The following is a 23,856-nucleotide window of genomic DNA, read 5'->3' as shown; positions in this document are numbered from 1 at the left end:
CAAGAAGGAAAACATAAAAAATCTCTAAAATCTTGTTGGGGGGAAAAACTGGGAGAAAGTGAGAACTGATGGCTTAATGGCTGTCAAATCAAAATCAGGCGAATCAGATGAATGCCAAACATTCCTCACAGCGTCCAAAGGAGTACAAAAGGTTTAGGTTTTGATCACTGAATATCTGTCAAATGAATAGTTTAGAAGCAGGTAATTCTAAAGCAGAGCTAAGAAAAACTTAATGAAAATTGAAAAAATGTCTAATGCGAATACTCTTACACCAACGCTCAGTACATAACAAATCTGGGTCATCTAGATCGATAGATCACAATAGCAAGCACAACATCAGACAAAAAAAAAGGAGTTGACCTGCAGGTTCATGTGCTCAGATGCTCGGCCAGACACCAGACATTGTACATCACAGTACATCAGCAAACACTTATATAAACACACTATCTATCTATCTATCTATCTATCTATCTATCTATCTATCTATCTATCTATCTATCTATCTATCTATCTATCTATCTATCTCACTCTCTCTCTCTCTAAATATATATATATATATATATATATATATATATATATATATATATATATATATATATATATATATATTTGAGTTGGCTTGTTTTTTGTTTGGTTCTAAAGGTCTAATTTAAAAAGTAAAATGCTTTCTTTAGGGCTATAATAAGCACCGGCATGGCCGTTAAATATGGATGGTGCCCAGCTGGCCCATACACACGTGTTATCACATAGTGGTCCAATCCAGGAGGGGGTGGAGAAGCTGGGCATCTGAGGAAGATTGAGGGGCAGGTTGGGAACTTTAGGCAAAGGCACACTTGGCAGATTGTTGGTAATAGTCCTGCCAGAGATTGAAAAGAAGAAAAAAAAATACAGAGAAGGAAAGAAAGACAGAAGAGTAAAAAAAAAAAGAAAGAAAGAAAGGAATGACAGACACAAAGAATGAAGCATTGCAGAGTTTTACTGTGATAGAGATACAAAAGATAGAAAAGCTAAGAAGTGTTTTTTTAATAGAAGTGTTTAGGAATCAAGTGGGGGGGGGGCAAAATAAGAGAGAAGTCTTAAGAGTATATACAAGATATGTATAAAAAGATACACATAGACCAGTTGTATAAAACCATGCTGTAAAGTCATCATGAAAGCCCCCAAAACCTAAAGATCTTACTTGACGGACTGCCAGGTCTCTTGCTCAAAGCCCCGATGGACAGACTGGGCAATGGAGGACTCCATCAGATCAATATAGCGTACTACCAGAGGCATGTAGAGCTCCTGCAGGTGCTTGTGGAATGTTCCATTGCACAAGTGAGCTAGGACATGGGAAAAAGATTCAGAAAGCTTTAAAGACAGTCTTAAAACTAGAGTAAACACATAACACTCTCTTTCGAAGAGTCTCAAAATACAGTTCTGGCATAAATCCAAGGCGAAAACCAGACAGCTTTGCATAAGTAGTAGATGAAATTCTCTGAGAGACCACATTAAATTTGTAATGGATAGAAATCCCTAGAAATGAAAATTATCTCCCAATATAAAGTAACAAAAAAAAAAAAATAAATAAACATTTGTTGGAGAAGCTATCTAGTAGTGCGTGGGATAGAAGAAGCAGACGAGTAAAGGTGGCGCACATTCCCACAGATTCCTGTGGGATTTCATGAGAGAGAGAGAGAGAGAGAGAGAGAGAGACAGACACAGACAGACAGACAGACACAGAGAGGTGTCTCATTGGGCATCATTAGTTATAATTCCCTCTCACTCTGTTCCTTCATCATTAACACTAGCCTTTTTACTCTCGTGGGTGTGTGAGCACGTTTCACAACCATTTAACATCTTGAGACGATGATAAAACTCATGTGTGCATTTAGTGGCAGTAACAAGATGCAGTCTTCATGGCCAAGAGCTTGATATTTTATAAGCTTAATCACAAGGGAATAAATGATTAGCAAGTACACACACACACATTTCATATATAGATTGCTAGATCACAACTGCATAGCTCAAAACACATCATCAGGCATAAAAACCGAGTCAGACTGCAGGTTCATGTGCTCAGATGCTTGACCTGACATATAGTACCTAAGGAATAACACACACACACACACACACACTGCACTGCACTGCAGGAATATAATCAAATATCTGCAATGCTATATATCCCAAAACAAATAAGTTGAGATGAGACCTTTATTAATTCCGAAGAAAATTCTTTAGCCATCTTCAGATTGCAAGGGAAATGAAAAATAAATGAAATATATGGATAAATAAAATAATCTATATGTACAAACGTATTCAAAGGAACAAAATGTATTCCAAAATATAAATGAAACATTCTATCTATTAAAAATGTATTAAAAAAGGGTGCTTAAAAGATATTGTACATGATGTGATATTGCACATGGTTAATGGACATTGTAATTCTTGTGAAGTTATTGTGGAAGTCACTCTTTTCTTTAAAGAAACAGGACAGTCCAAAGTGTCTTATTAACAAATGATCCATCGCTGTTTATAGTTAATATTGAGGAATGTCCATGAGACAAGTCAGCACCTGTAATCACTTACATTATAGCAGCTACATTGTACAGACATTTAATCACCAGCCTCACTTTTCTTCTCTTTTAAAGTTCACAAGATAAAAAAACCCACGTGTCATGTTACTGAAACACCAGAACCAGAACTCCCATTGCCAAAGATTACTATAAACTCCAGCACACACTCCTCTCTCCTGAATACTTTCCCATATGTGGAAACATACAGTGTACAAGACAGTGGTGAGACCGGCCATGCTGTATGGTTTACAGACAGTGTCACTGAGGAAGAGACAGGAGTCAGAGATGGAGGTAGCAGAGCTGAAGATGTTCTCTTTGGGAGTGACACGGTTGGACAGGATTAGGAACGAGTACATCGGAGGGACGGCTCATGTTGGATGTTTGGGGGACAAAGTTAGGGAGGACAGATTAAGATGGTTTGGACATGTTCAGAGGAGGGAGAGTGAGTATATCGGTAGGAGAATGTTGGACATGGAGCAGCCAGGCAGAAGGCAAAGAGGAAGGCCAAAGAGGAGGTATATGGATGGAATAATTGAGGGTATGAAGCTACTGGGTGTAAGTGTTGAGGATGCAGATGATAGGGATAGGCAGAGGGAGATGATTCGCTGTGGGGACCCCTGAAGGGAAAAGCCAAAAGAAGAAGAAGAAGAAGAAGAAGATATGGAAACGTACAGACTGTTACAAAGCACCGGCGCCTGAAACTCCCTCTTCATAAATGCTACACACATGTTTACTAACACAAAACATCATCGCGTCAATGATTATAGGCTTTTCTTTGTTAAACAACAACATTTAATTCTTATATTATAAGGGTTAGATCCTGTGGAGCGTTCATTACACGAGTCCCTGGGAATGAGCTGTTACTATAGAAACAATAACATATAAGAGCTAGCACATTAATATGAACATATTATTTATGTTACTGAAAATACTGCCAGTTTCGTGCATTTTCCTAAACAAATATAATGAAACAGTTTCTATTTAGAACATTCAGGAGATACAGCCAACAAGTGCTAAGCCTATTTGGGAATTTTAGGAAAAGTCTCCTGGATGAAGCTCCGCTGTGAATCTGGTTGAGAAAATGCCAAGAGTCTGCAAAGCTTTGTCGGAAACACTGAATTTTCAATATAAAGATTTAATTTGGTTAACATGCTTCATAGCCACTGTATGATTCCATTTGTGATATTTGACAGTGTTAAAGTGCACCATAGACATCTAAAAGGATAGACCGCTGATCCCATTGGCTGGTGCGGTGACACCATTCACTATATTGCCAAAAGTTTTGGGACACCCCTCCAAATCATTGAATTGGGGTGTTGTTTTTCAGGGATTGGGCCCGACCCCTTAGATCCAGTGAAAAGAACTCTTTATGCTTCAGCATACCAAGACATTTTGGACAATTTCATGCCCCTTCCTCTTCCAACATGACTGCGCACCAGTGCACAAAGCAAGATCATGGATGAGCGAGTTTGGTGTGGAGGAACTTGACTGGCCTGCACAGAGTCCTGACCTCAACCCGATAGAAAACCTTTTGGATGAATTAGAGCGGAGACTGTGAGTCAGGCCTTCTCCTCCAACATCAGTGCCTGACCTCACAAATGCACTTCTAGAGGAATGGTCAAAAATTCCCATAAACACACTCCTAAACCTTGTGGAAAGCCTTCCCAGAAGAGTTGAAGCTGTTATAGCTGCAAAGGACGGGACAACTCCATATTACATTCATGTTCATGTAAAGGCAGAAGTCCCAGTTTTGTCCTGGCTCACAGTCTCCGCTCTAATTCATCCAAAGGTGTTCTGTGGGGTTGAGGTCAGGACTCTGTGCAGGCCAGTCAAGTTCCTCCACACCAAACTCACTCATCCATGTCTTTATGGACCTTTCTTTGTGCACTGGTGTGCAGTCATGTTGGAACAGGAAGGGGTCATCCCCAAACTGTTCCCACAAAGTTGGGAGCATGAAATTGTCCAAAATGTCTTGGTATGAAGCTGAAGCATTAAGAGTTCCTTTCACTTTAACTAAGGGCCTGAGCCCAACCCATGAAAAACAACACCTGAATTCAATGTTTTGGGGGGGTTGTGTATGTGCCCAGATTCTTCAGTTGTTCGCTATGACATTTTCCGTATTTTTTTTTACTTAATTCAATCCCATTGATCGTGCCTAATAGCATGAGGAACAAGTAGGAATAGTCATGTTGTACATTTGGGTCCTTGCTCAGTAGCAACAACTTGTATGACGTCAAGTTTGACACCGGATGTAGCGGGTATGCCCGGGCTATCCTAGCTGTTCAGTCCTCAATACATACATTCAGTTTGTTAGTTTGTGTGTTCTGGGAGCCGAACCATTTTCGAAGCTAATCTAATCGTAAGATCCTATTATAATAAGCGTAAAAATGAGCGGCCTCATGCTTTGCCTGTCAGATATCATAGTGCTATTTAAAAGAACATGACAGTTTGCAGTGGTTTGCTTTGTGGCGCTTTCTCTCTCTCTCTCTCTCTCTCTCTCTCTCTCTCTCTCTCTATATATATGTATATATATATATATTGCCAAAAGTATTCGCTCACCCATCCAAATAATCAGAATCAGGTGTTCCAATCACTTCCATGGCCACAGGTGTATAAAATCAAGCACCTAGGCATGCAGACTGTTTTTACAAACATTTGTGAAAGAATGGGTCGCTCTCAGGAGCTCAGTGAATTCCAGCGTGGAACTGTGATAGGATGCCACCTGTGCAACAAATCCAGTCGTGAAATTTCCTCGCTCCTAAATATTCCACAGTCAACTGTCAGCTGTATTATAAGAACGTGGAAGTGTTTGGGAACGACAGCAACTCAGCCACGAAGTGGTAGGCCACGTAAACTGACGGAGCGGGGTCAGCGGATGCTGAGGTGCATAGTGCGAAGAGGTCGCCAACTTTCTGCAGAGTCAATCGCTACAGACCTCCAAACTTCATGTGGCCTTCAGATTAGCTCAAGAACAGTGCGCAGAGAGCTTGATGGAATGGGTTTCCATGGCCGAGCAGCTGCATCCAAGCCATACATCACCAAGTGCAATGCAAAGCGCCGGATGCAGTGGTGTAAAGCACGCCGCCACTGGACTCTAGAGCAGTGGAGACGCGTTCTCTGGAGTGACGAATCGCGCTTCTCCATCTGGCAATCTGATGGACGAGTCTGGGTTTGACGGTTGCCAGGAGAACGGTACTTGTCTGACTGCATTGTGCCAAGTGTAAAGTTTGGTGGAGGGGGGATTATGGTGTGGGGTTGTTTTTCAGGGGTTGGACTCGGCCCCTTAGTTCCGGTGAAAGGAACTCTGAATGCTTCAGCATACCAAGACATTTTGGACAATTCCATGCTCCCAACTTTGTGGGAACAGTTTGGAGCTGGCCCCTTCCTCTTCCAACATGACTGTGCACCAGTGCACAAAGCAAGGTCCATAAAGACATGGATGACAGAGTCTGGTGTGGATGAACTTGACTGGCCTGCACAGAGTCCTGACCTCAACCCGATAGAACACCTTTGGGATGAATTAGAGCGGAGACTAAGAGCCAGGCCTTCTCGTCCAACATCAGTGTGTGACCTCACAAATGCGCTTCTGGAAGAATGGTCAAAAATTCCAATAAACACACTCCTAAACCTTGTGGACAGCCTTCCCAGAAGAGTTGAAGCTGTTATAGCTGTAAAGGGTGGACCGACGTCATATTGAACCCTATGGATTAGGAATGGGATGTCAGTTAAGTTCATATGCGAGTCAAGGCATGTGAGCGAATGCTTTTGGCAATATAGTGTATATACATTATATATATATATATATATTATATGAACAACAGATTATTAAATGCTGCTGTCAAATGTAATCAGAAATGAGCATTTAAATACTGCTTTTCCAAAGTTTTCATCCCAGGGGAGAATCAACTAGCAGTGATTGTGTGGCCCCTCCCCCACTCCCTTTGCCAAATTACTCCTACGCCCTTGCTAATAACCAAAACAATTCTTCCCTCTTTACTGCACAACTTCCAAGGATTTCTCACTATATTTCACTCTGTATGAAAAGAAGTGTTGTGACAGATTAAAGGACTGAAGTGAAAAGTAATCAGACGAGAAAACAATGTGATTCCACTTCGGTCTCATAGAAACATACGTTCAAAAAACAACCGGCTCGAATACTACGAACGTTAGTCTTCAGTTTCCTCTGCTAAATATGGATATAAACAGTGCATTTGACTATTTACTGAAGACTTACGTGAAAATTCACAACACAAATGTCGCTTCTTATTAATAGACTAAGGGCTAGGTGAGGAGCATAACTTTATATGTTTAACTTTACTGTTTAGTATCTTATGACTAGCTTATCACTCAACTGCCTTGGTAGGCAACGTCAGTCCTGGAGAGAGACGCCCGTCCTGCAGATTTTAGCTCCAACCCAGAAAAACACTCTATAACCTTCCTGAAGACACCGATTATCTTGTTCTGGTGTGTTTGTGTGTTTTTAAATGCTTTTGAAACACGAATCTAAACCTGTTTATTTATGACCAGACATACACCAGTCAGGCATAACACTGTGAGCAGTGCCAGGTGAAGTGAATAAGACTGATGATCTCCTCATCATGGCACCTGTTAGTGGGTGGGATATATTAGGCAGCAAGTGAACATTTTGTCTTGAACTTCTCCACTGACCGTCTTCAAATGCCGGATGAAGACCTACCTCTTGCTGAAACACTTAAACTAGCTCTTATTTTCCCTGTTGGTTTTATATTGATAAAAGAAAAACTCCCAACACAGTTTTATGGTATCCCAAGTCACTGACCTATTGAACCATCCATCCATCCATTTTCTATACCCACTTTATTCCCTCTAATTAGGGTCCTGGGGATCTGCTGGAGCCTATCCCAGCACACATTGGGTGAAAGGCAGGGGTACACCCTGGACAGGTCGCCAGTCCATCACAGGGCCACACATATAGACAGACAACCACACATTCACACTCACTCCTAATCCTAAACATCAACATGTTTTTGGTAATTTTTTTAGTTTTTGGACTGTGGGAGAAAACTGGAGGACCCGGAGAGAACATGCAAACTCCACACAGAAAGGCCCCTGCCTGTTCGAAGCCGGGATTGGAACCCAGGACCTTCTTGGTCCTGTTAATATATACATCGATCGTCACTCTGGATAAGAGCATCTGCCAAATGGCAGAAATGTAAATGGAAAAATAAAACTGAACCTTGAAGCATGGTCATAACTAAAATTCCTACAACGGGAAAATGTTAAAAAAAAAATAGTAGGACAAAAAAAAACTCTCCAAGAGAAAATGTGGTCTTCATTTAAAATGTAATACTGCTTGAAAGGTGTGAACTAATTGAGTACAACACAATTGAGTAAATTGGATAAAGAATGTAACTTGCTGGCAGTGGAACAATTGGTGGCAATAAAAGATAGAGAAAGAGCAAAATTTAATTGTATCTATAGAGTTAACCATGTCACCACATATATATTTTTGTTTATTTGTCCCATATATGTATTCAGCTTGATTGTACCTGAATTTTATGTTACAATATGGTTGACCAAAGTGCAGAAATAAAAACTTTAATTTCCAAAAAATTAGAGAGAAAGGATGAAAAAGAAATAAATAAAACTGAGATCAAGTTCACTTACGATCAGTACGCAAAAAATTGTTGAGCAACTGAAAGAGAGGAAAGCTGTCCCAGGAATCCTGCGGCTGCACAACCAGAGCTGCATCCATGTCTACTGTGTAGAGAGACAAGAATGTTTCTGCATGCTCTGCCATTGCTTCAGGCCACCAGCTGAAAGCCTATGGTGAACAGAGAGAGAGAGAGAGAGAGAGATGAATCATGGGCATTATAGAGGTATATCCACAAATTCATATACTTTTAGAAAATCTAGCTGCCTAAAAAGTTCTTGAGTTTCGGGTAACTTTTAAAGATTAAAGACATTAAATTCTCCTCTAATATATCCTTGTAACTCACTATACATCATTCCTTCGAAGCCCTGTAATACCCTTTACGAAGAAGCAGCCTCATATCACGATGCACTTACCACCGTACCTCGCTGTTGGTTTGGAGTTTTGGGCTAAAGTATTGCCAAAAGATTACTATTTTTGTTTAGACTTTTTTTCCCCACCAAAACACAGTATATTGGCAAGAGTTTTAGGACAACTGCCTTTACATGCACGTGAACTTTAGTGACATCCCATTCTAAATCCGTAGGTTTAACATGGCCCTTTTGCAGCTATAACAGCTTCAACTATTCAAATTGGATTGCCAGACAGAGAAGCGTGATCGGTCACTCCAGAGAACATGTCTCCAATGCTCTAGAGTCCAGTGGCGGAGTGCTTTACACCACTGCATCAAACAATTGGTATTGCACTTGGTGATGTACGGCTCGGCTGCAGCTGCTTTGCCATGAAAACCCATTCCATGAAGCTCTCTACACACTGTTCTTGAGCTAGTCTGAAGGCCACATGAAGTTTGGAGGTCTGTATCTATTGACTCTGCAGAAAGTTGGTGACTTCTGCACACTGTGCTCCTCAGCATGCTCTGACCCCGCTCTGTGATGTTACCTGGCCTACTACTTTGTAGCGGAGTTTCTGTTGTTCCCAATTGCTTCCACTTTGTTATAATACCACTAACAGTTGACCGTGGAATATTTAGTAGTGAGGACCTTTCACGAATCGACTTATTGCACAGGTGGAAACCTATCATGGTACCCCACTTGAGAGTTAACTCTTCAGTGGCTGGGAATCGAACCCGAGCCACGGCAATGAGAGCGCGGGAACCTGCCGCTGGACCACCAGGAGGCCTGCAACATGCCTTTATGTATAAATAATAAATAAACAAAAACATTAATCTTATGTAACTTTCACAAACACACACTGGGTGTTTTCCTTAACGTTTTCATTTTTTGTCATGTATTTTTAAGCATCATTGCTTATACTTAAAAAAACATACTGTAGTATCTTCAGTATTAAACACTCTACATCCAGTTGTAAGTAGCAGTAACACTACACATACAAAGGGAATATACCCGCTGTACCTTAAATAAAAAACAAAAAAACAAGTGTCCCGATATATATTTCACTGTATCCAGTAGAGGAAGATCAACACAGAAGCACAATACACACAGAAGAATAAATGGCAAATTCACATGCAACAATCGTGCGCAACAATTACGTTCAAGGTTTGACTAAATCCAACAGAAAAACGCAAAACAAAAGAAACTGTCACCAAACACAAGCTCAGCAGATGACAAACAGGATAATAAAAGTCCTTGATAGGAAAGAATATGGAGCCTCAAAAGCTGAGGTACACACAGTGGGAGAAACAGAATCTATATCATCCTTCAAAAGCCATCAGAAAAACACAACTGAGCCCTCACAGTGCTGGGCATCTTCCAAAAAGCTTCAAATGGCACCCAGAACTTGCTCTAAACATGTTCTGACCTTTCCTGACAAAACTATTTTAGAAGCACTCAGTGTTTTGCCAGTATTACTTACACATAAGCCACAGCCAGTTCTCATTGCTGTAGCTTCTTCTTGTACAACAGTATTTATACCCATCTCTGAAAGTAATAGCTCACATCAGCTTTCTCTTAATGCACATGAAACTTCATTTATGACTCAATAATCTTACACTATCTACCATTAAACAGCTTAAATCCTTTGACACTGTGTGGATTAAGAATGTTTTTTTTTGCTTCACTAAATCTACAGCGCTCTCACGTTCTTTTGGCAGTCTGAAGTTTATTAAGCATAATATTAAAACCTTTATTATTGTTCTGCTTTCAAGTTATTCTTCATTGAGATGAACAGACAAAGGGTTATTAGTTGTAAAAGGATTCAATAACAGTGTTTTAAATACTCGCACACTTTGTGAGCACCCGATAATAATACTAAAAAGAAAAATAATAATTTTCTTTTATATCAAATGTCTTTGACTGCAAAGGATCACGTCGTCTCCTCTCAGTGAAGTGAAGGAAAGTGAAAACTTACTATTATTCTTCCGTTCTATCGTAAGTGAGAATGGGTTTTATTGTGCGGATGCACGTCCTGCATTGAAATGATCCAAGTCCTTCACGTTCATTCTTACACGTCTAGATGCTGGCTGTTGCCCACTTAATCGGAAGAGTGTAAAAGAAGGCCTGTCCATTTTGTCCCCTCTTTACAGGACGGGCAAGAACACCCTGTCCGTATCTGCTGACTTCAATCAAAATGAAGAGAGGCACAATGGAAAAAGTTAAATGGAAAAAATGTGTTCTAAGAATGTTCTAAGATCTATTGGAAAATTCTATTGTGTGTGAATATCTTTGTGCTTCCCCGAGTGTGTATCAGGGGTGTATGGGAGCAAACACTAATTCTAGTGACATTCTGTATCTGGCCTTGAAGATGCTTATCTCCGAGCCTTTCAGAGGCAGCTTTTTTTTAATGGCATAGTGCCAACCGACCCCATTTATGACTCCTTTAAGTCCCCTATCTGAAACACCACCACCAGCATTTAAATGCTGTTCCTACGAACATTAAAAAAAAAAAAAGGAAAGAATATATCAAGAAGTCTGCTTGACTGAGCAGCTTTAGCTTTCATCCACGTCGAGCTGGGGGTCAGGCTGCTTTCTGACACTCTCTGTATGAATTCTCTTAGGAGGAATTTCACAGATATGAAAATCATTTTCGAAGATGTGCTTTACAAATACGTTTGGGGTTTTTTGTGTGTGTGTGTGTGCTGCAAACTGAAGGCTCCTTAGCAAAACCCAAAATTAACGTGAACGATGCACACAAAAACATATACAAAGAAGCAGAAAACCATAGCAGAAGGATTGAACTGACGTTTACTGTAACACTGAGCGTTCACTTACCTCTCGTCCCTTATGCATGTACAAAGAAAAGAAAAAAAAAGGAGAAGAAGAAAAGACAGCAGGAAGAAGAAAATTAAAAAAAAAAAAGACAGACACGCATCGTCTTAAAGAGCTATGGAATGTGAATTTTTGACTATTCTCAGCAGTCAACGTTTCCTTAGCAACAGCAAGTGGCACATTCATCTTATTAGGTGCCAACACTTTAGCATTATCATCATCTTCACATGTGACAGCTGTTGGTGGCTGGAGCCCTAAAAATAACTCCGCACCTTAGGAACAGATGTCTACTGCACACGTTTAGGCAAATGAAAAAGACTCCGCCAACAAAGCCTTAACACCTATGATTGATAAAAAAAACAAAAAAAAAACCCCACCCCAACACACAGCCTGTAGCTACTCTGTTATTATGTGCTAAATGGACATATGTGGTGTGGGCGTTGTTTACATCTACTGCTGCTGTGAGCTGGTACTAGTTGTTTAACGAACTATTTCCTATTAGCCATCATTGGTAACATGGAGGGGAAATGGACAGTGAGACGGTAAACGATGACAAATCGACAATAAACAAGAATTTGCCGTTCCGTGCATCTGTTTTCCTTCAGGGTTCTGTCAGCTCACTGTGATGTTCCTGATAAGGATCTGTGTAATATTTATTCTCTCTGGTTGAGAATAGGTGCGCTCTACCTCAGAATGATGCTCATCGTTCTGCTGGAGCACCTCCATACACAGCTCCCCTAGCCGCATCATGTCTTCTAGCCTCTTCTCTGGAGGGACCTGAGGGCAGTTGGCTGAATACGGACACAGAAAAAAGCTACATTTAATTCAAATGAGAAGGAATTGGAATCACATCTCAGGTATATAGATGCATGGGTGTGTGTGAGAGATACAGAAAGAGATGAATACAAAACCTTCAAACTGGGCATAATCAGTCAGCTGGGTGTAGTTAATGAGTGCGGCTTTTTCCAAACATTTCTGCACAACCTTCTTCATCTCCTCAGCAGGGACAGGTGTGGTGATGTCTTTCATAAGAACCTTCAAGAATGTGGTTACACACACACATACACACACACACACACACACACACAAAAATAATGTGTAAGAGTAGAAACAGATCCAAAAGAGTACAACGCCCACAAATGTTCAGAAACGGCTCTGGATAATGCATCATGAAGTAGAAATTCCAGATTTATGTACACTGATCAGACATAACATTATGACCACCTGCCTAATGTGTTTGCTGCTAAAACAGCCCTGACCCATCGAGGCATGGACTCTACTAGGTGTGCTGTGGTATCTGAACCAAGGATACTTTCAGGACTTAAAGGATACTTTTGACAGATACTGACCACTGCAGACCCACAAGAGCTGCAGTTTTGGAGATGCTCTTTGGAGATTTTCCTGCTTCTAACACATCAACTTTGAGGACAAAATGTTTACTTGCTGCCTAATATATCCCACCCACTAACAGGTGCCATGATGAGGAGATCATCAGTCTTATTCACGTCACCTGTCAGTGTTCATAATGTTATGGCTGATCGGTGTATAAACTTAAGACAGTTTGGAATTGAATCTTTGCATGCTGTTTCTGTAAGTATTCTAAATACACTCCCTGTGTCAATGCAGTGCCATTCATACAGGACTGGTAAGTATCACCTCTGTACTGTAACAGCTGGAGAAACTGCGACTCTGCAGCGTAGACTTCAGAGATTTCAGCTCTCTGTTTTAAGCATGCTCACAACATATTCGCCGTTTCCCCGCACTCGCTGCTCTCTAAAATACCCCTCCAATCTCTCCTTGCATCATCTCAACCACAACTCCCCAGTCACCCCACCATGTTCCTCCTTGAGGTTAAAGCTTACCTGTGGGAAACACTGAGTGAACATAAACCCACATACTTAAGCGCTTACCCGCTCTAGAAGTGACAGCGTGGCTTTCAGAGCCCCCTCTGGGCGTCCAAATGGGAAACAATACCTATAAACAGTGGACAAAGAAGAGTAATTACCCGAACCCAACTGGATATTAAGCAACTCTATGCTTATATACATGCCATAATAATCATATGGTGACTGGGCACTAAAATGCTATTTTTCTAAGATTAGGAGAAACTAATTTCCCTGAAGTGAAGAGGACAAATAAAGAAAGCAGAACAGGTGTCAGAGCATGAATAGAGAAAACACTGAAAAAAGGCCAGTGGTCCTCATGCACGCCGCAGGCCACAGGTGTGAGTGAAAAGCCCCGAGTGGAGAGGCATGTTGTTATCCTATTTGAGACGTGAAACAAAAGAGGCACACTTAACAAGTGACTCACAGCATTAATAAGTTTGCGCTGATGGCTCTATGTCTGCCCTGCATTTGCATAATCCCTGAAGTTGTTTTCCAGCTATTGTCTAGCTATTGTTCAGCTCATTTTGTGTTCTTCCAGCCTAACTTAGAAGCTTCATTATCGGTGCTCTCAGCTCTCTATAGGAGGGAGCGGCAGGAATCCACATTGAAACAGCATATTAGTGTTAGATACCAATAAAAACTTGATTTTATTTCTAATATTTTGCGGTCTAATCCAAAACTGTAAAGTTTGGTGTTTGTTTGTTTTTTCTCCTCACCTGAAATGCGTAATCTGGTTCTCTAGCAAAGTCAGCAGCCTGACCCTTATCTCTTCAAACTCCTCTTGTTCCTCCTCTGTGATAGTTCCCATTCCATCGGGCCTGAAAAAGGAAAACAATCCATATTTATTTATTTTAAATATTTCAGCAAAGGCAAAAAAATAAATAAAAATCCACCAACTGTTGAATGAACCGGGTGTGAACACTTATGCAAAAAGTACTGAATGTTTATTTTCAACAAACTGTTCCCACAAAGGTGAAAGTGCACCATTTGTATAGAACGTCTTTGTCTTTGTAAGAGGCCCATGAAGACACGGTTTACCAAAAGTTGATGTGGAAGAACGTGAGTGGCCTGCACAAAGCCCTGACCCTCAACCTCAGTGAACACCGCCGGGATGAACTGAAAACGTTTCCTCGCCCAGAATCACCGCTCATCCTCACTAATGTTCCTGTGGCTGAATGAGCAAATCCACACAGCCAAAATCTAGTGGAAGCCTTCCTAGCAGAGTGGAGCTTATTATGACAGAGACTGAGTCTGATACGGCGTGTTAAAAACATATGATGTAATGGTCAGTTGTCTCAAAACATGTCTGAATATACACACTGTAGTGTATATTGTGAATATGCACATAAATTCAGATGATCTATCGTAATTCATGTGCGATTTGTTATTCCAGTAAACTCTAAATAAGAGTTCACTAATTCACAATCATTAAATGTGTGAAAACGCAAAGCAAAACAGAATGAATCATTCATTTTATATGAGTATAAGAAACTACAAAATTCCCTGAGCCACATTTCAAAGTTACATCCAGTTTGCAATTTCCAATAAAATAAAACAAAATAAAAAGAATTTTAACTAAAATGTAAAAAAATTAAGTTAAATAAAATTAATAAATAAATCCACTTCCACTATGCCACCAAAGCTATTTTGTTATTTATTAAGTTAAAAATGCAATGCACCCACAGAGACCTAAACTGACTGTTATCCTTTTAGCCATATAAATACTATTATAATAGACAAATCATTTTTAAAAGACAGAGGATGGCACCAGATATTACAGAGAACTCCCATTATTTCATACACTGGCCAGGCCTAACATTATGACCACCTGCCTAATATTGTGTCGGTCCTGCTCTTCCTGCCAAAACAGCCCTGACCCGTCCTGCACTGTGTATTCTGACCCCTTTCTATCAGAACCAGCATTAACTTCTTCAGCAATTTGAGCAACAGTAGCTCGTCTGTTGGATCGGATCTTCACTCCCCACATGCATCAATGAGCCTCAGCCAACCATGACCCTGTCGCCGGTTCACCACTGTTCCTTCATTGGACCACTTTTGATAGATACTGACCACTGCAGACCGGGAACACCCCACAAGCGCTGCAGTTTTGGAGATGCTCTGATCCAGTGGTCTAGCCATCACAATTTCATTTCTTCATCAAACTCGCTCAAATCCTTACGCTTGTCCATTTTTCCTGCTTTTAACACATCAACTTTGAGGGCAAAATGTTGACTTGCTGCCTAATATATCCCACCCACTAACAGGTGCCATGATGAGGAGATCATCAGTCTTATTCACTTCACCGGTCACTGCTATGCCTGATTGGTGTATTTCTAATTACAAACTGTCTCGTACATAGATGGAAGAATATAACTCTATATGAACCCATTTGGTGCGCTTATTTAATAGTGACAGATTACATATGCACGGAGTTAACAGGTCAAGTATCTGAAACCCATTAACCATAATCCAAAAGTAAACTACAGATTTTACACTTGAACTACAATGATCTATTGCAAGGCTTTGCCTCCGACTGCCCAAGCCTCCCCACTTTCTTTGTAAATGGCAGAGCTCCGTACTAAAAACCAAGCTCTCTCTTTACTTTGCTGTTTTAAGTGCAACTTGTAAACTGGTCTGTACTCCAAATCCCTCTCTATTAAACGAAATCCCCTTTCTTCTTCTTGACAAGAGCCAGCTAATCCGACAAGAGCACAATAAAGGGTCTAAAGGGTTGTGCTGGATTTTTGTGAGTGTGCATGGGTGTGTGTATGTGTGAGAGAGAGAGAGCAAGCAAGCGAGAGAGAGAGAGAGAGAGAGAGAGAGACCAACTTTGTCCTTGTTCGTGAAGAGACATTTAGTAAGAAAAGACAGAAGGGGTGTATTTAAATCCCCCCCGCCACCACTCCCCACACCATTTCTCTCTCTTGCCTTTCTCTCCCTCAGTTTCTGCTCATTATTTCCACGGTAGGCCTCATAATTGAACAGCTGCTAACAAGAGGCCTGGGAATTGAACTACAAGCGGCAGGGTGAATTGCTCTGTTCTGTTGCTGTTCCTCTCTTTGTGAGAGTGCTACTTAGTCAAAGGATCAAGCTGTGCTTCTGGTCATCACTAAACCATGATGAAGTATTCACTACACACCGTAACCTTTCATCAAATCCTTCAATGGCATCACAAAGACACCCCTAGAACTAGACGACGGCTCAGGAAAGGCGTAAAACTATAGAAACAAAACGTTAGCAGTACAGGTATTCGACACAAACATCACTACGTGTAACTGCAGAGAAAGCATATTAAAGGAGTTGTCATTTATTTTGTTCTAGTATTGAGTCTCAGCCAGTGCTGCATCATGTTTGGCTTGGCTGGTGGGAGTGGGGCGTCGAGAGGCAAACCTCATTGTCCATGTCTAATGAAGCAAGTGTGTGTGAGACGAGCTAAACGCTGACCTGGTGCTCAGCTACTCGGTGAGGTGAAGCAGTTGCAGCAGCCTCCAGAAATTACTGCCATATCCACATGCTTGTTTAAGTGGTTATGAGGCTAAAAGCATCATTTTAGTATAGTAAGTGTTCATTCTATCTAACTTCACATCCAGTAAGTTCATAGATTCCTATTGAAAACCTGTAAAGAAATATGTATAGTGGTCAGGGAAACCTGAATTCTGTCAAAGAGCCCAAAAAAAGATGACAAAATCAAGAGTATACTGCAGAAAATGACTTCTTACAAAGTGAAAACACCTCAAATCTAATCAAACCAATTTATATAATATACTGTAAGATTAAAGACTATTAAGCCTATTTCTAGGCTAAAGTTTTAAATGTTCTTATTCTCTCTGCAGGTAATTTTGCTTCTTAATTTATTTACGTTAATGCTTAAAATGAATAAAATAACCTGCCAATAAAACAAGATAATTTAAAGATGAAAAATAGTACAATATGTCAAAGAAACCTTTTTTTAAAAATTTAGTTTCTTGAAATCCTTTAATGAGAAATTTCATCTCATTTCATTGTCTGTACCGATTATCTGATCTATTCTCAGGTCATGGGGAGCCAGGCGTCATCGGGCATCAAGACAAGATACACCCTGGACAGAGTGCCGACCCATCACAGGGCACACACACACACACACACACTCATTCACTCGCACAATCACACACTACGAGACTCCAATCAGCCTAGAAGCATGTCTTTGGACTGTGGGAGGAAACCGGAGCACCCGGAGGAAACCCACCAAGCACCAGGAGAACATGCAAACTCCATGCCGCCCTTTTAAATGGGAAATATTATCTAAATTTTGTCTATATTTAAGATATTTTATAACTTGCTAAGAAGTCTTTTTTTTTGGAGTGTATAAAAGAATCGATGCTTCAACTGTCATCCAATTTTTCAGGACTATAAATGATCTAGCACACTTGATAAACACAGTTAGTGTACTTAAAGGTGTCTAAAACCTTGCTAGCAGAGTGTGATTTCTGGAAACAGTTATATTGGACTGGTTGTGAATTACAGCAACACATACATGAGCTGAATCAGTCCGGTCTGTATTCAGACACTGGCTGTCCACCTCGCTTCTGAGAGTGTCATGGTCAGAACGGGATCTTTAAATACAGTTTGTTCCATTTTCTCTTCAACGTACAAGCTCTTATATTTCAGAACTATAAAGAAAGTGGCAGTAGGTGAAGGGTTTTCCCAGGCTACCCTACACATATACTACAAGCACATACATGCCATATCATATTACATAGGAAATTACACTGTTTAAGAAACAGCGTACAAACGCAGACGAGTATCTCGGTGTGAAAAGACTCCTGGGATACGTCACAGAGTAGCAGATGACAATCCCGACGCACGTCATGTTTACAGTGTGAGTGGGCTGGAGGTGAAGGTGGGAAGAGCGGCTGCACAAGCAAAACTGACATCTACGCATGACAGACAGGTCAGTAAGGCAGATGGATTAAGACTGACATGTGAGAAGGAGGATGCCTTGCGATTACTGTCTTGCCTGTCGCCATTGATATCTGACATGTCGGCGTCGTTCCACGCGGATCTCCGAGTCTGATCCTGCACACTAACACCTCAACATCTGCATGAACTCTACTCTGTGCCGAGCCTCACTGAGTCGAGCATGCTTCTGTCAGCATCAAGCAGACGTCGACCTAGGAAGTGTGCCGCAAGCATGTGAGCGTCAATCAAAAACCAAGCTGAAACACTCAGCTAAGCTCACTGTATGTCTAATGCACTTCTACATTAGATCCTTATAGAGGCAGAGGAAGCAGATGATGATCCAAGATCCAAAAGATCCATTAGATGCTTTTAACTCTAGAAAAAAATATAAAACGGCATCATATCACAGACTGATGTGCAAAATCTGCCTTGCTTATGAACATCGGCATGTTATGGGAAGTCATGATATATGATTGGACATATGAATTAATTAAAAAATACTGATTAATTAATTTGCTGCAGCATCTCTCTTGCTTTTATTTAATAGTGACAAGCTGATAAATATTGACATTTGTAAGAGATTTTATAGAAATGGAATTCCCAAATAAACTGTTTGGATTTGATTAGTTTTTTTTATATAATACTGTAGTATATCTAGGATTTTAAGTCCCTTCTGAATCCATCATTTATGTATATAAATATATATCATAACATTATGACCCCCTGCCTAATATTGTGTTGGTCCCCCTTTTGCTGCCAAAACAGCCCTGACCCGTCGAGCCATGGACTAGATCCCTGAAGGTGTGCTGGTATCTGGCACAGCAGCAGATCCTTTATTTCCTCTAAGCTGCAAGGTGGGGCCTCCATGGATGGGACTTGTTTGTCCAGCACATCCCACACACCCTCGATTGGATTGAGATCTGGGGAATTTGGAGGCCAAGTCAACACCTCATACTGGTTGTTGTGCTCATCAAACCATTCCTGAACCATTACTGCTTTGTGGCATGGTGCATTATCCTGCTGAAAGAGACCACAGCCATCAGGGAATACCGTTTCCATAAAAGGGTGTAGATGGTCTACAACAATGCTTAGGTAGGTGGTATGTGTCAGAGTAACATCTGCATGACACTGCCTCCGCTGGCTTGCCTTCTTCCTATACAGCATCCTGGTCATGATGTAAAAGATATATATATACACATACATACATACACATACACACACTCATGTATATATATATATATATATATATATATATATAAATATATATAAAATTTTAGGTATTTTATTTGGTCTAGCATTCTTAGTTTGATTGCGTCCTGAAAACAATCTTCCTGAAATACTTCAAATACTTTAGTTTTTTCCTGTTTGTTTATTTTTGTAAAAAAAAAAGCCATATTTTTTCTCAGCTGAGTTTTTAGACTGATGGTTTTCTTAGTCTGTGCTCTAGCGAACCAGTATTGATGTATTCATAGATAGAGGCTTCTTTTGTATGTTGTTCTGGATAAGGGTGTCTGCCAAATGCCTTAAATGCGAATGTAAAAAGTGTGCTGTTAAACACAAGTTAGTTTCATATTCAGACATTCTGGTATCTCTGTTCGAAAGCGCACGGGTGGCACGGCAAACTATTCAAAGGCGTGTTTTGAATATGACAGCAAAAGGAGAAATAACTTAGTTGCTAACATTTTCTCTGAATATACTGTGAGGAACTGTGTCACTCAAAAGTTAGGGACTGTGGCTAAAGTGCAGCAAAAAAAGAAAAATGTGACAAGTTTGCCTGATTGCAGTAGGGTCTTGTCGCACAGGAGCTATGAAATGTAAGCCACTCTAACTGGAACAAGGTGATTAGATGAAAAGAAAGACTAAAAGAATTAGAGAACATCATTCGGACAGAAGAACGACTAAAACTACTACCGCAGCTGCAAGCAAAATACAACAATAAACAAAATACAGCACTCCCTAGTTAGGCATATTAAGCCTCATATATTCAATTATAAGTGTTTATAATTGTTACTGATCGAAAATAGAAAGAAGGTTTAATTATATATAATTAATAAATGAAAGCGTCTGAGGAGTCGCTATAACACATTTATAATTCATGGGATTCGCAGACGTTATTCGTAGCTACTGTTCTGTAGCAGATTCATGTCATGGTGACTGTATAGAGCTTTGACGATAGTTTGGGGTTTTAGGTAAGTGCTTATAACAAGGGTCAAATATTGTTTTCAAATATCACAGAAACCTTGATTGATCCAAATCAATCACAATTGCTGTCCATCTGCAACATTGGACATATGGTATGTCCAGAGATACTGTTTTCTTTTGCTACATATGCAAATATGTGAAAAAAAAAAAAGGTTTTTTTATAAATACCATGACGCTGTGAAATTGCAATAAATAAAATGTTAAATAAAGATAAATAAAGAAAGATATGATTCTTTTGTGAATCAAATAAAGCACAGACCAATAAGCTACATAATAATATATATATAAAATTTTACGTTATTTACTACCGATCACTCTGGACTGCACAGTTCTGACAAGACATTAATTATTCAAATGAATCAGCAAACTGACAAAAAGCCACTGCTGCCAGTTTTCATTTGTACCTAGCAATTAGTCTGAGAGGCTAATCATAACCACTCCTAATTGTCTAAATTGATGCTGAGAGAGTGGCAGCACATACGCATGTGTTTAAGGTCGATCGAATGAAATAAGCCGAATGCAGGCGACGTGCGAGAAGCAGAAATCAAATAGCTTTGAAGCAAAGAACTTAAGCTAATGGGTGGAGCGTCGCTCATACCCTCCAGCTCTGTTCGTTCTGTTCACGTCCGCCTCGCTGCTTTAAAGACGTTACAGATCCCACAGGCACCGTAACCGGCATCATCTTGTGAACACGAACGTACGAAATAATCGCACAAAAAGTGTGAAAAAGTTTATCCATCATTTAGTAAATTGCTAGCCAAAGTAATGATACACCGGGCTGTTTGAACAAATTCATTCATTACTCTAATTGCTTGACATTTGTAGATAATTGAGAGCTGTTAATTTAGTGAGCAGATGGGATAATGTATTAAATAGTGTACCGTCTCTCGGATTTGAGTCCATCACATCAGTCAAATAAATAAATATAGAAAACGAGCAGTAGATATATATATACATAACCCCAGGCAAGAATGCAACAATCACTGTGGTCTACTGTGATATATAAGACTCCCGGGAGTACGTGCAGTGTACTGAGTGGTTATTTTAGATTGTGTTCAATTCAATATTATTTGTGGAGCGCTTTTAACAAATCACGTCGTCTCTAAGCAGCTTTACAGAACATAAGAAATATAGCACAAAAGATCAAGATTAATATTAGACTAATATTTTAATTTATGTATTAATCAGTAATCCCTAGTGAGCAAGCCTGAGGTGACTGTGATGAGGAAAAACTCCCTTAGATCGTAAGAAACCTTGAGAGGAACCAGACTCAGACGGGAACCTCATCCTCATTTGGGTGACACCGGAGAGTGTGATTATGAATAATGTCCTTTCTGCAATCATATACAATCCTGAGCAACTCATAATTTAGCTCAACATCTGAGTTTGTTAAAGCTTCAACACCAACTCCTCCATGCTGAAGCCTTCAGATGCTCGATGATCCAGCATATGTAGAATATTATTTTATGTATCGATTAGGAGGCTGCTGTCCTCATTCAAAGCTCTACAGTATTGTTCTTTAATATGAAATCAGTTCATTGAGACAATTTGGAATATTATGCACAGGAAAATAAGAAACAGCACTGTCTTCGGGTTCTGAGGTACTTTCTTGCTAAGGACCTCTTGAGCTCTATAGATACTATGAGCTCCTTCAGTATGAACTCGGTGTCTTTTTTAAGAAATATGAGCTTGAGGGGAAAAAAAAAAAAGTCTCAAGGATATTGTGAAATAATTTCCTAAGGCTGTTTTGTATACCAAAATATGACTCAGTAAAACTAGAAACAAACGGAGCGGTGTATAGGAGAAGAGATGGATTTCTGCTAGATTTATTTTAGATTCCTGTGGAAATGATTTCAACTCAACACATTTCCCTAGGAAGGATTGAGGAATGTGCTACAGTCTGATTTCACTACAGATGTAAATATAAGCTATTCTCAGAAGAAAGAAGATTTTTCTTGCCTTTTTGTGCGTATAACTGTTTCGGATAAGACGGAAAATAATTAAAAAGCTCCTCGCCATTGTCTGATTCCAGGGAAGGCAATTAGATATAATAGTAAAAATAGATTTTTCTTCTTATTATTAATGCTTGTATCAAGATATACCAACATCTGTTCATATCGTACAACGATTCATTTTACAAAGCGTCCTGAAACCTCGTCATGAGCCGTATAAGAGATGTAAGAGAGTGTGAGTAGTATGGAGGCGTGCCGGTACCTGTTCCCGTGGACATGAGAGGCGCAGAAGGCATAGCTGTAATGGAGGAGGGTGGGGTCCACCAGCGCATTGTTCTCTGAGAATTCCATCAGGTCCTTCAGGTAACAGAGGTGACGATGGCAGCCTCTCACACCATATCGGGCACAGTACTCATCCAAAACAAACACCTGGCCTGGGCTGAACCATCCCTGCACATGCAGAAGAAAAATAAAAATCTCATTAAACAACATTCCTAATCTGAGCTATTCGACAAAATAATTGTATGCTAAGAGAAAAATAAAATGGATCAAGAGGCTGGCTGGGTTTCTCTACATCACACTGGCTTTTGTGTGCAGGATTTAGACCCTTCTACGGTCCAACAGGAAACAGCTTAAAAAATCCCGTTCTATGGGAAAAGGACCTTGTGAGATACAGGAAATGGAAAACGCATGGTATTTACAGGCCTCATATTTTTCTAACACATTAGTATGCTAAGCACAGCATACAATGAAGGGGAAAAAAAATTAAAAAAACACCCTATCTATTTCCAACATTTTAACAAACAAGTGAGACCAAGGTTAAGCGCAAACAATTCATTCATAGGCAGAAAAGTCAACATAATGCGGGCGGGTGAAGCACGCTGAGAGGCTCCTGTTGCATTCATTAGCTCATTCATCCCTCGCATAATAACTAAATTAGGCATGAATCTTACAAAGTTAATTAACATGCCTTCTCTGTAGGAACGTTAACAAATTAGCACTTCGAGGGGGCCGCTCGCCTACGACAGCGCTGAAGGCTTGGGAGTCGTGAGGACGGAGCCGTGGCGCAGAAGCGTGCGGGAGACCGGCAGGCTCCACGCGGCCCCCTTACTGACCTCGCAGCCTGCAAACGAGGATGGAGTGATCATTACTGTTAAAGACGGAGAGATGAGGAGCGCGGTTCAGAGGCCGCACAGACCTGACACAGACTGAGCGGATTTCAATGCGGGTTGGCGTCACTGCTCTGCATTGCTGTCTCTGCTCTTACCTTTCTTTCTCAGCATGCGGCTTTCTCATCGTGCGAAAGAAGCTTTCATATTACTACAGAAAACAAGAAGGAGTGCTGGGATCCCTTTTACCTTATACAGATATTCTACGGCTTATTTATCTGACGATGTTCTTTATTAATGGGGGACTTTATATCTGTTTACATCTTTGTAATGACATCAATAAAGAAATGTGTCATCC

General features: G+C 40.3%; 1 protein-coding gene across 4 annotated transcripts in view; it reads right to left on the bottom strand.

Moving 5' to 3' along the window:
• The window catches only part of cadps2 (Ca++-dependent secretion activator 2), a 132,011-nt gene that overhangs the window by 14,977 nt on the left and 93,178 nt on the right, over positions 1-23,856 (bottom strand). For 3 of the 4 annotated variants that reach the window (XM_058408476.1, XM_058408479.1, XM_058408477.1), the window contains exons 13-20: positions 22,652-22,839; positions 14,014-14,115; positions 13,322-13,385; positions 12,323-12,446; positions 12,099-12,202; positions 8,202-8,358; positions 1,181-1,322; positions 737-856 (exon numbers count right to left, since the gene is read on the bottom strand). In XM_058408476.1, the coding sequence (XP_058264459.1) occupies positions 737-856; positions 1,181-1,322; positions 8,202-8,358; positions 12,099-12,202; positions 12,323-12,446; positions 13,322-13,385; positions 14,014-14,115; positions 22,652-22,839 (1,001 nt within the window). The remainder of the gene's footprint in view (positions 1-736; positions 857-1,180; positions 1,323-8,201; positions 8,359-12,098; positions 12,203-12,322; positions 12,447-13,321; positions 13,386-14,013; positions 14,116-22,651; positions 22,840-23,856) is intronic. The other variant, XM_058408478.1, reaches the window with a different exon arrangement.

Source organism: Hemibagrus wyckioides, linkage group LG14, assembly GCF_019097595.1.
Source record: "Hemibagrus wyckioides isolate EC202008001 linkage group LG14, SWU_Hwy_1.0, whole genome shotgun sequence".
Classification (NCBI taxonomy): domain Eukaryota; kingdom Metazoa; phylum Chordata; class Actinopteri; order Siluriformes; family Bagridae; genus Hemibagrus; species Hemibagrus wyckioides.
The sequence above is the reverse complement of the archived record's forward strand: the minus strand, read 5'-3'. Positions and strand labels throughout refer to the sequence as shown.